The 13,054-nt window shown below is 43.1% G+C and overlaps 3 protein-coding genes across 3 annotated transcripts; all 3 read left to right on the top strand.

Moving 5' to 3' along the window:
- The first annotated feature begins 431 nt into the window (after window positions 1-431).
- LOC103970626 (metal tolerance protein C2) lies at window positions 432-5,759 on the top strand. The gene is made up of 10 exons (XM_009384474.3): window positions 432-1,136; window positions 1,571-1,679; window positions 1,898-1,937; window positions 2,626-2,702; window positions 3,975-4,063; window positions 4,159-4,228; window positions 4,306-4,344; window positions 4,442-4,592; window positions 4,676-4,765; window positions 5,468-5,759. Exons 1-10 carry the CDS (start codon window positions 650-652, stop codon window positions 5,567-5,569), a joined length of 1,254 nt encoding a protein of 417 aa, XP_009382749.2. The 5' UTR covers window positions 432-649; the 3' UTR covers window positions 5,570-5,759.
- Window positions 5,760-6,733: 974 nt separating this feature from the next.
- LOC135597057 (histone H4) lies at window positions 6,734-7,320 on the top strand. The gene has a single exon (XM_065089485.1). The coding sequence runs from the start codon at window positions 6,879-6,881 to the stop codon at window positions 7,188-7,190; it is 312 nt and encodes a 103-aa protein (XP_064945557.1). The 5' UTR covers window positions 6,734-6,878; the 3' UTR covers window positions 7,191-7,320.
- A 500-nt stretch (window positions 7,321-7,820) lies between these two features.
- Window positions 7,821-10,745, top strand: LOC135597055 (protein PLASTID MOVEMENT IMPAIRED 1-like). The gene has a single exon (XM_065089483.1). It carries the CDS (start codon window positions 8,012-8,014, stop codon window positions 10,601-10,603), a length of 2,592 nt encoding a protein of 863 aa, XP_064945555.1. The 5' UTR covers window positions 7,821-8,011; the 3' UTR covers window positions 10,604-10,745.
- Window positions 10,746-13,054: the final 2,309 nt, after the last annotated feature.

Raw genomic sequence — 13,054 nt, forward strand, 5'->3', positions numbered from 1 at the left:
ACGAGGCTAGAGGTAGAGATATCTATAACTACGAGACAAAGTGGAGAGAAAGTATAAACAAGGGCAATAAATAAGCAATATAGGAGAAGACGAATAACCAGGATTATAGGTAAAATGATTATTTTTAAAAAAATATTTTATAATTTTTTTTAAAAATTGAGATGGAGAATTTTTAAAAGATATTTTTTTCTTGAGAATTCACCCTTATAATATCCTACCAATTAAATTAAGCACAAATTATATTATCTTCATTGAAGCTTAAATCTGTCCTTAAAACCTTTGAGACATGGACGATTAGACACGTCATATCTCGATAATTATTTATTAGCTAAAAATCTGAAATTTTATATTCTCAATCAGTGAGTTATTTTATGGTTATTTTTCTATTGCGGTTGACCTAAAATTGCGACATTTAAAGCAAGTAGACAAGTCTTGTACGGCGGGCCGCCTCCGCCCTCCGCAAACTCAGGGACCGCCACGATCTAATAATAATCGTCCGTTGGAGGGTCTCGAAACAACGCTCGAGAGATCTTCCATTCTTTCTCCGCTCCTCTTTATGCTGATCCATAGTCAATCGTTGCACTCTCCTTCCGCTGGACTGGAATTTAGGGTTTCTGCTCTACGGAATTAGTTAGGTATCCTGATCCAGATGGAAGAACAGCAGGCGGCTCCTCGCGATCCTAACACGGGGGAGACGGCCCCCAGGTTTCCTCCCCGCCGGAGCTCCTCCTTCGGGCACCGGATCCCCGACCAGCCGCCGTGGGCCGGCGACTACGGCTTCGTGGGTGGTGATCGCAGGCTGGCCTTCTCGCGCCAACCGTCTTTCCGACAACCTGAGCCCCACTCGCCGTTTCCGCCTCAGAGGACTCAGTCCCTCAGGGCGAATCTCTCCCGGAGCGATTCCTTCATCAGTATCCCCTCGTCTGGGAGCGATGAGTACGGGATGGGGTATGGCAAATCCGCCATGAACGGCGGCGGAGATAGTCGGAACCTCTCTCTGCTTCACTGGATGGTATCGGTGGTTCAAGCCATAAGTTCGGGTAATCGGCCGATGAAGCGGTTGGCTTTGATGATCTCGCTCAACGTGGCTTATTCTACAGCGGAGTTGTTGATTGGCATTTTCACCGGGCGCGTAGGTCAGACCATGTCGTTATGCGCTTCCTTATTCCCTCTCTTGCTCGGATTGAATACTTCATAGTTCTATGTTACTTGATTATGATCTACTTCCGTGGATATGGATACTTGCTATGCTATGAGTACTTTAGTTGCAATGCTTTTCAACATTAGAAATGCTAGTATTTATGAGCATTACATTTACAAACCAAATAACAATATCTATGGGCATTATATTTACATATGTTCTTCGAGTACTTTATTTTTTCTCCAAATCTGCCATTCTGTACGATTTTGTGAATCCTGTTGATAATCTTTCCAGTATTCTAACCACTTTGTGAATAGAGTTTACTGATGATGTACCAAATGTTTGTCGCATGGTCAATAATATAAAAGTGGTCATACTGCACATTAGATTGTGTTATTCTGCTAAATTCCCTGACACTTGCTCTTGCAGGTTTGGTATCGGATGCATTTCATCTTACCTTTGGTTGTGGCCTTTTAACGTTTTCATTGTTTGCAATGGCTGCTTCTAGGAAGAAGCCTGATGGTGTATATACCTATGGGTTAGTTTCTATCTCTACAGCCTCTACAGCATTTCTTGTAACGTGGAATAGTTGTAGTCATTGTGAACAAAATTTCTCTATATTTCCCTTTATAATGGAGTGTCATTAATGCATCATTTTATGTCGTTCCTCTGAAGAAAGTTTTAATTCCTAAAAGGAACATATTAATTCAAGTTTAAAGACAAAGATTTTGACTTTTGGGGTTTTTCTTTTTTTAGGTACAAAAGATTGGAAGTACTATCAGCTTTTACAAATGCTGTAAGTTTTTTCTTTACTCTTTCTGGATGTGATAGATTATAGACAATAATGATTTGTTTCTCTGCCTTTTTATCAAGTTAAAGTTGTTATTCTTCCTTCCAAGTTGATCAGCTAGGCTCTAGCCTCTTGTTGATTACAAGTGGGTTTGCCTTAGCGCTACTTTTAGAAGTATATTGCCTGTATTTAGATAGCCTAGTGCTTGTAACTCTTATGGCATGATGATATAAGGTGGGTCTTACTAAATGGTGGATGGTTACGGTTCTGCTATATGCTCTAAAATAAATTTGTGTACAAATTGAATGGTTTTGATTTGGTTTTTTTGTATATTTGTTTGGGTAGAGTGGGAAAAGAAGTTATATGACAAACAATCTACTTTGTTCTTCTTGTTATTGTTTATTATTAAACAGTGTTGTGCTTTTAATGAAACACAAGTTTGACTACAAAATAATTGTGTTCTTTTAAGAAGCATCCAACTGCTTCAGATCTATACCTCATTAGCCAATCTTTCAGACTTTTGTGAACATAATGTTGTTATAGTTAGGCAAATTGTAATATTATGTTTGATAGTAGTCCTTTTTAAATTGTTCCATTGTCTTGTTAGTACATAGTACTAATTACATATATCCTTTTTTTCATATGATCTGGGACTAACATATCAGACTGCTGCTTTTGTTGCCTGTGTAGACAGCTGTTTCTATTGTTTATGTCATTCTCCATAGCAGTTGAAGCACTACATGCATTTATTCAAGATGAATCTGAGCACAAGTAAGTCATTATTTTATTTAAGATGCTTCCATCAGCATTTTCGTTTATGTAATTGGTAGTGATGATTCTATTATGTGTAATGTTGCAAACTTGGTTACAACCTTTGCAGTTTGTAGTATCTGCTCTGTTGTGCCGTTTGTTCCATGGTTGTCAGTTCAGAATCAGACTGGTTATCAACTGGCCAAGCCTGGAGTCAACATAAGTTTAAAAATGATAATATATTTAAGTATACGTATGACAAAGGGGATCTTTTTCCTTTTTCCCTTTTTTGCTTTCCTTTTTTATATACCTTTTCTTTTCTTTTTTTCCTCCTCTGCATCTATGTTGTAGACCCATGGGCAGTGTTGAATGTAGATGAGGCAATTAAATTAGGGGCAATAAACTGGTAAGATAGGCCAGACCAGTTTTGTAAAGGCTACTTGTGAGTTTAATTGCATGCTTGATCCTATAACAAAAGCAAACTAGACAAAGTTATAGTTCTCATTCTGACCAGCTGCTCCAGTCTAGTTCCGATAGCTATGGTTTGTTTTATTACTGGACTCTTGTACAACTGGGACCTTGCAGATGTTACAGCCCAACACGTTCCAGTCATTTCCTTTGCCATTTGAGTAGGTTTCTTGTACACCAATCAGTGTGGTCAAATTAGTTGATAATGCAATGCATGAGGTTCTCACAATTGCAGTGTCTAGGTGGACTGATGTGTGCGCTGTCTTAATCACATGTTTGGAGAGATTGCTTGAATTAGATGCCTACATTTCTAGGTTGTGACAGAGTAGGTTTATTAAGCATTCTCTCGATATCGTTCCATAACTAGCATATAATCAGACAAAAGTCCAAACTGAACTTTGGTGTAGTTAGCATAGGTATCCTGTTAACTGTTACAATGTCTTGAAACCATCATTTAAGCCCCTCTTTTTTGTAGAGGGTGTAGAGGAATTGCTTTGGCGCCTCTATTGATGCCATCCCTTTTCTAATACATATGCCTCTGTTTCCTTGCAAATCCTTGCTTGGAATTGTCGCGAGGCCTTGGCTAATAATGCTGCATACTTAAGAGATGAAAAGCAGGCAATGTCTGTGCAACATTGTGAAAACATAGCATTGTAAGAAAGCACGTCAGTGCATGATTATTTGAATCAAACGTACAGTGCTTTGAGAGCCTTAGTGTAGGTTCCGTTGGTCTCTAATGTTTTCTGACTTACTTTTTTTCTTTATTAGTAGGTTCTATTTAAGTTGTAATATTGTTTCTGACTTATTTTTTTACTCTATGATTAGGCACTACCTAATTGTTTCAGCTGTGACCAATCTTTTGGTGAACATACTAGGAGTTTGGTTCTTTCGGAGCTACGCTCGTGTTAATATTGGTATATTCCTATGCTATGTTTGTTATTATGTCTTACTGTTGCATTACTTTTATTGTAGAGTAGTAATTGTTTGAGATTTAACCACCTTTGTGCAGTTTACAGGAAAGCTGAAGATATGAACTATCACTCGGTCTGCTTACATGTTCTTGCAGATTCTATTCGGAGGTTTAGATCTAACTAAAATCAATAGTTTCTGTTCTTTAAACGAGGTTCTAATTCATTTTCTTATACTTCCCTACCAGTGCAGGTCTGATCCTGGCATCCTGGTTTCTTAGTTTAGGGTAAGAATTGTGCATTAAGCAAAGTTGTCTTTCTTCCTTCCATATTTCTCATTATGAAAGATGGTTAAATCCACTCTATTCTCATTTTCATTTGCAGGGTTGAGAATGCAGAGGTTTTATGCTTGGGGCTTGTTTCAGTTGCAATATTCATGGTTGTTATGCCACTCTTTAGAGCTTCAGGCAATATATTGCTCCAGATGGCTCCTGCAAGTATACCTTCTTCTGCCTTTAGCAAATGCTGGAGACAGGTATGCTCATGTCCTCCAGTATATCCTTTTCTTAGGCTTTTCACAGTTTATTCCTTAGATTTGCTTAATCCAACCTTTGGTAGATAACTTCTCTTGAGGATGTTTCTGAAGTCTCGGAAGCTCGATTCTGGGAACTGGTACCAGGTCATTGCATTGGATCTCTCTCAGTTCAGGTATATGTTATAAAATGCTACTGAAGAGGACTATCACCCCTGATGACAGAATACTTATCTCAACATTTTCTAGATTGCCAGTCATAAATTCTTTTTTCATTTGTTTAAATTCCAGCGATGGTGAAAAAATGGTCAATTATCATGCATGGACAAAGATGCTTCCCTTGCCAAGTTGTTTTACCATGTCATGCTAATGCTACTGAAGAGGACTATCACCCCTGATGACAATACTTATCTCAACATTTTCTAGATTGCCAGTCATAAATTCTTTTTTCATTTGTTTAAATTCCAGCGATGGTGAAAAAATGGTCAATTATCATGCATGGGCAAAGATGCTTCCCTTGCCAAGTTGTTTTACCATGTCATGCTAGTGAAGGCCTTGATAAAATGCATTTGGTTGTGCTCATGTTTGGGTGCCTTATTTTGGCACAGCTTTTCATTGGACCACACATGCTGTAAATTTAGTTATAAGACAGACAGGTAAGAAGCCTTGAGGAGATGGCCATGCAAGGTGATGTAGTTAATGGAGTTAGTAGCTACCAGGCGATGCAGTCAATGGAGTTGGGACCCTGCATGCATAGCTTTTATCCAGATTGAAAGGGCTTTTGGCCTATATAATGCCATATGACTGTCATCACATTTAACAATGTGGTATCTTTTTATAATTGGACAATCCAATAATTGTTTTGATATTTTCTCTAGGTTAAGAGAGGAGCAGAGGACCTTCCAATCCTGCGCTACGTGCATGGATTATATCATGACCTGGGCATACAGGATTTGACTGTTCAAGTGGAGCATTTGTAAGTTGACTTGGAATAGAGTATTTTTGTTTCTTTGCCTGGGGCTGTGAACAATAATGTCATGTGTTAAAATTTTTGTGGTTTTGATTTGGATTTTATACATCAATTCTTGGTAGGTGTTTCATGATTATAATGTCATAGACTGAAGTTGTACTGGGATGAATCTTGCCTTCGTGTTTTAAGTCATTCTAATAGCTGCTGGTCCACTGGATTTATTCCTAGACTTTTTATGTTTTGCTGCAGTTGTCAACAAAGGATGACATAAAACATGCTCCTTAACATTAGAACAATTTGTGCATTCTTTCTGCATTTGGTATGATGAAACATGTCCTGTTGTTTCCAGAAATTTCATAATGACAATACGATTTGGATTATTATAACCACAAGAATCGCCGAACCCTATTTCAAATATTATTCATTGCCAGAATTATGGTAGTTGAAATTAGAGATTTGTTTGCCAACCATTAACCCTATTTCAAGTTCTATACTTCGTGGCCATCATTTTTTTCTGTATTCTTTCACATAAAAAAGAGTCAGCTTCTTACGATTACATGAATTTCAATAATCTTTTTATCGGATTAACGAAAATGTTCGTTATGCATGTCCAAAACCTTGATCTCCGTTTCCAATGTTGCCAATTTGAATTGAGTTCTTTTGTCTTTCTGTATAATCTTTAAATATTTTCAGCCGATGGATGATTATGCACCCTTCCATTTCACTTAATAAAATGAGTAAATTATTTTATATTATCAATTTTTTAATTCAAATAAGTTGAATTACCTATCATGATTAGAAGTAATTAACCCTGGAAGGTGTACATGATCATAAAATATAGAGGAATTCATGTGCTACTAGAAATAAACATTTTTTAATTAGAATATATACTATTTCCAAAATGTAAAACCCTTTTGGTGCAGTAAAATTAGACATAACTCTGGGCAGTGCCAAAATCGTGGTTTTCTTTCGAGTCACTCCAACTAAAACGTGATCCGTTGGATCACGCCGTACTCACGTGCGCAAAAAGACCTAACACGTCAGCGATCCGAGCCGAAGCAGCCCAACGCATCTGAGCCGTTGACTTTCAATTCAATGGCCATTTGCTACTTCCCATCCTTCCAAACCCCGACTCCCTCGCGATCCCAAATTCTAATACCCAAATCCCGCCGTTTCCCTCCCCCGGCCAAATCCCTAATTCCCCCTGTATAAATATCGGCCCCTCCCTTCCTGCCTCTATCGTCTCAAATTCTTCCCTTCCTCCTCCATCTTTGCGCTTTTGATTCTTCTCTTACCTCTTCGCTGGGTCGATCGTTGCGATGTCTGGCCGCGGTAAGGGAGGCAAGGGGCTCGGCAAGGGCGGTGCGAAGCGCCACCGCAAGGTCCTCCGCGACAACATCCAGGGCATCACTAAGCCGGCGATCCGCCGTCTCGCCCGCCGTGGCGGCGTGAAGCGTATCTCCGGCCTCATCTACGAGGAGACCCGCGGTGTCCTCAAAATTTTCCTCGAGAACGTCATACGCGACGCCGTCACCTACACCGAGCACGCCCGCCGCAAGACCGTCACCGCCATGGACGTCGTCTACGCCCTCAAGCGCCAGGGCCGCACCCTGTACGGCTTCGGAGGCTAAGCTCGTCTCATGCCGATGCCGCTTGTTCTAAGGGTCTCTTTCGGCTCGCTCTGACCGAACATCTAATTGGGATGTGAAAAATGTGAGCTTTTGGATTCGGTAATTGAAACTTTCAACTTTGTGAGCTTTCTGTCCGCCGCTTAATTTTAGAGTGATTAAGGAATAGAGGAATCGATGCCTCGTGAGTTACTTCTTATAGTCCATCGTGAGAGAATAATTGCTTGTGAATCCACGTGTTCATGATAACGATAAAGGAAGATTCATCAGATGGTGTACAACGTGGCGTTACGAAAACAAATGATGGTTTATAAGGTGTGTGTATTCGTGCGTTCACGTCGACGGAAACAAATGAGGGAAAACACGTAGTCCACAAGTTTCGTGCTCCTGTTGGCTCTCGGTTTAACGCCCACGTGGAGGATGGTGCACCATTCGATTCATCACCGCATGTTGCCTCCTGAAGTCGTCGGCTTGACTCTTCAAATGGAGGTTATTAACTAACAGTCACTCCCGCCCCCCAACTCCCCTTCGCGCCAAACAAACAAAAGAACCATGACATGTGTGTCAAACCCATTATCCTCTCCCGTGCCTCATCTCCTCCCGTCCCAATCCAAAGACTTGAGGAGAACGGTGAGGCCAAATCTCCCCCAAACCCTTCTCTCTTCTCCTCCATTCATTGACATGAATCCGTCCAAAAACCTTAGCCTCAGATCGATGATGGCGTTTTTGAGCCATAAATCTCTTCTCCGTCATCGACTTCTGCCCGGTCTCCAATCATCATTGCAGTCGCTGGCTTCTTTGCTTCTTTCCTCGCTGCTGCTACCATGGCGGATGGCTCCCAGGGAAAAGACCCCAACGCGCAGCTCCTCCAGGAGCTCGACGCGCTTAGCCACTCCCTCTACCAATCGCACACCGCCCGCCGCACCGCCTCCCTTGTCCTGCCCCGCTCCTCCGCTCCTGCCCCTGGTACCGGCGCCGGCGGTGATGGCGCAGCGGCAGAAAGCCGCCCCCGCTCCCGCCGCATGTCCATGTCTCCCTGGCGCTCCCGTCCGAAGACCCAGAACGAGCTGGAACAAGATGATTCCGATGACGGCCGCCGCGGCCCTCCATCCAAGCGACAGAGCCTGTCTGGCGCGACCACGACCGCTACCGAGACCTCCGACAAGAAGGGGATATGGAGCTGGAAGCCGATGCGCGCCCTGTCCCACATCGGGATGCAGCGCCTGGGGTGCCTTTTCTCCGTGGAAGTCGTCGCCATCCAGGGCCTCCCAGCCTCCATGAACGGCCTTCGCCTCTCCGTTGTCGTCCGTAAGAAGGAGACTAAGGAAGGCGCTCTGCAGACCATGCCGGCGAGGGTGCTACAGGGGTCCGCTGACTTCGAGGAGACGCTCTTCATCCGGTGCCATGTCTACTGCAGCGGCGGCGCCGGCACTGGGAAGCCGCTCAAGTTCGAGTCCCGGCCGTTCCTGATCTCGATCGTGGCCATCGACGCCCCAGAGCTCGACTTTGGCAAGAACTCGGTGGATCTGAGCCCGCTCGTCAAGGAGTCCATGGAGAAGAGCCTCGAAGGGGCACGGGTCCGACAGTGGGATTCGTCGTTCCCGCTCTCCGGTAAGGCCAAAGGGGGCGAGCTGGTCCTCAAGCTGAGCTTTCAGATCATGGAGGATGGAGGCATCGGCCTATACAAGAAGGCAGAGGCAGGCGGTGGTTCCAGCAGCAGCACCACCGCGAAGGCGAGGGAGTCTTCCTTCTCCTCCGTTTTCAAGAAATCCAAGTCTTCTTTCAGCGTCACAAGCCCAAAAATCACGAGATCGAAACCATCTCTGACGCCGACGAAGGAAGCATCTTCCGTCGACCTGAAGGAGATCGACGACTTCAGTCTTGACGACCCAGCTCCTCCTCCCTCTTCAAGCCCTCCGCCGGTCCAGAAGCCCGAGCCGGAGCTGAAGGACGATCTCGACCTCCCCGAATTCGAAGTCGTCGATAAGGGGATCGAAATTCAGCATGCAGAGAAACAAGAACACCAAGAAGAAGAAGAAGAAGCGGAGTCCGTGGAGGTGGCAGCAGAGGCGACGTTGGCTCCGAGCGAAGTCGTGAAGGAGGTGGTGCACGACAGCGCGCATCTCAGCCGGTTGACGGAGCTCGACGCGATTGCGCAGCAGATCAAGGCTCTCGAATCGTTGATGGTCGGAGACGTGCTGAATCCCACAAAGGCAGCGCAAGAAGATGAGACGCCGCGGTTGGATGCCGAGGAAGACGCTGTGACGAGGGAGTTCCTTCAGATGCTTGAGCTTGAAGACAAGACACCACCGATATTCGACATAGGCGATCATCTTAGTGCAGCTGAAACAGGGGTGGCAGAAGGTAGAGATGGCGACAAAGGCATCTACATCTCGGATCTGGGAAAGGGTTTGGGCTCCGTCGTGCAGACGCGGGATGGAGGCTACTTGTCTGCAACAAATCCTTTCAACGTGGAAGTCGCAAGAAAAGAGACGCCAAAGCTCGCAATGCAGATCTCCAGGCCATTCATCCTGGGGGAACAGAGGCTCACAAGCGGGTTCGAGGTGTTTCAGAGGCTTGCAGCGATCGGACCAGATGAACTGGGTGCCAAGCTACAGTCTTTGACGTCCATGGACGAGCTCATGGGGAAGACGGCGGAGCAGATAGCATTCGAAGGCATGGCGGCGGCGATCATCAGCGGGAGGAACAAGGAGGGAGCGAGCTCCAGCGCGGCCAGAACGGTGGCGCTCCTCAAAACCATGGCCACGGCGCTGAGCGAAGGGAGGAAGGAGCGGATCTTGACAGGCATTTGGAACGTGGCGGAGGAGCCGGTTGCGGCGGAAGAGATTCTGGCCTTCGCCTTGCAGAAGATCGAAGCCATGGCGGTGGAAGCTCTCAAGATCCAGGCGGGGATGGCCGAGGAAGAAGCTCTGTTCGACGTCTCCCCTCTTGCCGCGAAGGCAGCAGACAAGCATCCCCTGGACTCGGCAATACCGCCCGAGGACTGGGAAGCCGCCTGCGCCGCGGCCAACTCCGTGACGCTGTTGGTGGTCATCCAGCTGAGGGATCCTCTGCGGCGATACGAGACAGTAGGAGCCCCGCTGATCGCCATGATTCAAGCGGCGAGAGCGGAGGGAGGCGGGAAAGAGGAGGAGGCCAAGTTTAAGGTGGCAAGCTTGCACGTCGGCGGGCTGAAGCTGCGGCCGGGGGGGCGGCGGGGCGTCTGGGACGGGGAGAAGCAGAGGCTGACGGCGATGCAGTGGCTGGTGGCGTACGGGCTGGGGAAGGCGGGGAAGAAGAAGGCAGGGCAGGGTAAGGCGGGGCAGGACGCGCTGTGGAGCTTGTCGTCGCGAATAATGGCGGATATGTGGCTCAAACCGATGCGAAATCCTGACGTGAAGATGGCCGAGCAATAGGAGATGAGGGCTTAGATCGTGTTCGTTCTTTGCCTACGAGTGTGTCTTAGTATGAGCGTGTGAATCCAATGCCTTTGTCTTACTATGGAACAATAACAACAATTGCTAGTATCAATAATATATGGAAAATATTCAGCAATAATTAGTAACGAGAAGGTAAGACCTAGTCAACGATTCGGCCATGTCGATATCAGTCTAAAATATTAGTGCTCATATCTCAAAAATAACTACGAGAGACACATTCGACTTATATTGTAAAATATTCTTTCGATTAATTTGTTATAAAGGCTACCTAAGATGCAATATCAATTACTAGTTACCATTTACTAAAAGGACATTATCTATGTCGATTACGTTTAGAATCATATCTAATCTTAATCTTCATATAAGTCAATTACAGGATAAGCAAATGTTTGAGTCTACCCTTCGGTCATATTGTACATGGACTTGAATCAAGTCGGGTTCAAGTCGGGTTGATTTAAGCATCACTAATATCATTCCTATATGTAAACACATGATTAAATTAAGCTAATATATTATGTTCGTATGGATATGATCTTAGACATAGCGAATTATCTTAGATAATGGACTTAGCTGATTTTACTAAAACATATTAGCTTAATATCTTTTATGTTCCTTTCAAAATATATAAAAAAAGAAAATAAGTTAGAGAAAGCATTTAACTCAAAATTCACAATTAGTTATTTCAGTAAAAACTTGATAGACAATGCAAATTATAAATATAGACTTTGTAAGTTTTGAAAGGTTGCACGAAAAAGGTTCCAAGTTGGTTTGTCATGACCAAAAGTCCCCATAAGTGCTCGTATGATACTATTGCAAAATAAGACAGCGAACTAGCCCTAAACATTACCCCAAAGGCTCATCCAACCATATGCCACCCAAGTAGCTCATCGATGTTGTACTGGTTGACACTCTACACTACTCTGTGAAGCTAAAAAACCCCAAAAATAATTGCCTGGATAGTTTGTTTCTAGGCAATTTTATCTCTGTGCAATAACTACACATAACCTACATTTATAAGCCTAAAATGATCATAAAAGCCAACCAAAATGGGATAGTTAAACCAATTGTAAGCCCTTTATATGCTAGGTAAAGCATGAATAAAAATCAAAAGATAACATATATGAGTATTACATCGAACACCTTGTTTATAGCTTTGTCTATGATATTCTTCTCAACTTATTCTTTTGACATCCTCGTCGAAACCTTTGTAAATGCTGTATCTCCTCACATTTGTTGAATCTTCAATCTTCTGCTCTAATTGCAATACGTCTCTTGGCTCCCAATTGCTCTTCATCATTGTTGTTGAGTAGTTGACATTTGATTTGCTATGCTGCTTCAACTCGCCAATGACTCTAACTCTAGTTGTAAGGTTGGTTGAGTTGTGTTACCCTTGCTAATTTCTATGAATCCTTCAAATGAAGGAAAAGCCATTCCTTACTATGCATTAATCTCTCAAATGTCTTACATTGCTTGAACTAGATAGATGCAAATAAGAGATTTAACGAGCATCGCCTCATATACTTTTTAAGTTTTTGGGGTCTTTCCTTCACAAAATTAATCCATCAATTCCTCTTCTATTTAGTTATCACCTCCAAGTAGTTCATATCACTTTTGCTTTTGATTAATATTCTATTTGGATATGAAGCAAACATTATACTCTCGGTATCACCGATCACCATTAGTGAGGATTTGATAACTATCATTTTTCACTTTCTTCTAAGGGTCTTTGAACTTATGCAAAGCTTCTTTATTGAATAAATAAGAGAACTGAAGTACTCAATTTTATCAATTCTCTTAAGAGTTGAGAATGTAAAGATTGCTTGACTTCACCCATCTCCTCGAGGGTTGTACATCATGCATTGAGTTGGTTACTAGCCTTTGACTGCACTTTACTTACACTTTTGAAACACACAAAGGATTTGTACTCTTTACGTTGAGTTAGCAACTATGATTTACTTTCTCATTGCCATCAAACTTCTGAAATACAAAAAGTTCTATCTAAAAAAAGGAAAAGTTTGCCCCAACTTAGGAGCAAGTCTTTAATAGTTTTAGTTGTCTCTGGGATTACATCATCTACTCTATTATTTGTCACCTACTCCTCTAAGTAATTAGGTATATCACCACATACTGTCTACTTCATTTTTTGGTCGAGCACTATTGCATCAATATAAAGTCTTCCACTTTTGGCTATTGTGATAAGAAGCCTATTAACATTAATCTTATGAAGTTCCTTAGCTTCTACCCTTTAGCTTTGTCTCGGTACTTAGAGTTTGCCTTTGCATTCTCTACCTCCTCAGTGTTGAAAAATCTGAGGGTGACATCACATGTACAGAAAACAAAATTTGCACATTTTTACAAAAAGGTTTTCTCATTATGCAAAGACTAGTGTGCAAAAACCCACAAAACTAAAAAGCACGTGTGAGATAG

This window comes from Musa acuminata, chromosome BXJ1-11 (assembly GCF_036884655.1).
Source record: "Musa acuminata AAA Group cultivar baxijiao chromosome BXJ1-11, Cavendish_Baxijiao_AAA, whole genome shotgun sequence".
NCBI classification, from domain to species: domain Eukaryota; kingdom Viridiplantae; phylum Streptophyta; class Magnoliopsida; order Zingiberales; family Musaceae; genus Musa; species Musa acuminata.

Bases quoted from the DNA above. Each gene is read 5' to 3' on its own strand.
- LOC103970626 (XM_009384474.3), top strand. From the start codon at position 650: ATGGAAGAACAGCAGGCGGCTCCTCGCGATCCTAACACGGGGGAGACG. The intron at 1,938-2,625 runs GTAAGTTTTTTC...CTGTGTAGACAG, and splicing joins TATCAGCTTTTACAAATGCT to CTGTTTCTATTGTTTATGTC. The intron at 2,703-3,974 runs GTAAGTCATTAT...CTCTATGATTAG, and splicing joins CAAGATGAATCTGAGCACAA to GCACTACCTAATTGTTTCAG.
- LOC135597055 (XM_065089483.1), top strand. From the start codon at position 8,012: ATGGCGGATGGCTCCCAGGGAAAAGACCCCAACGCGCAGCTCCTCCAG.
- LOC135597057 (XM_065089485.1), top strand. From the start codon at position 6,879: ATGTCTGGCCGCGGTAAGGGAGGCAAGGGGCTCGGCAAGGGCGGTGCG.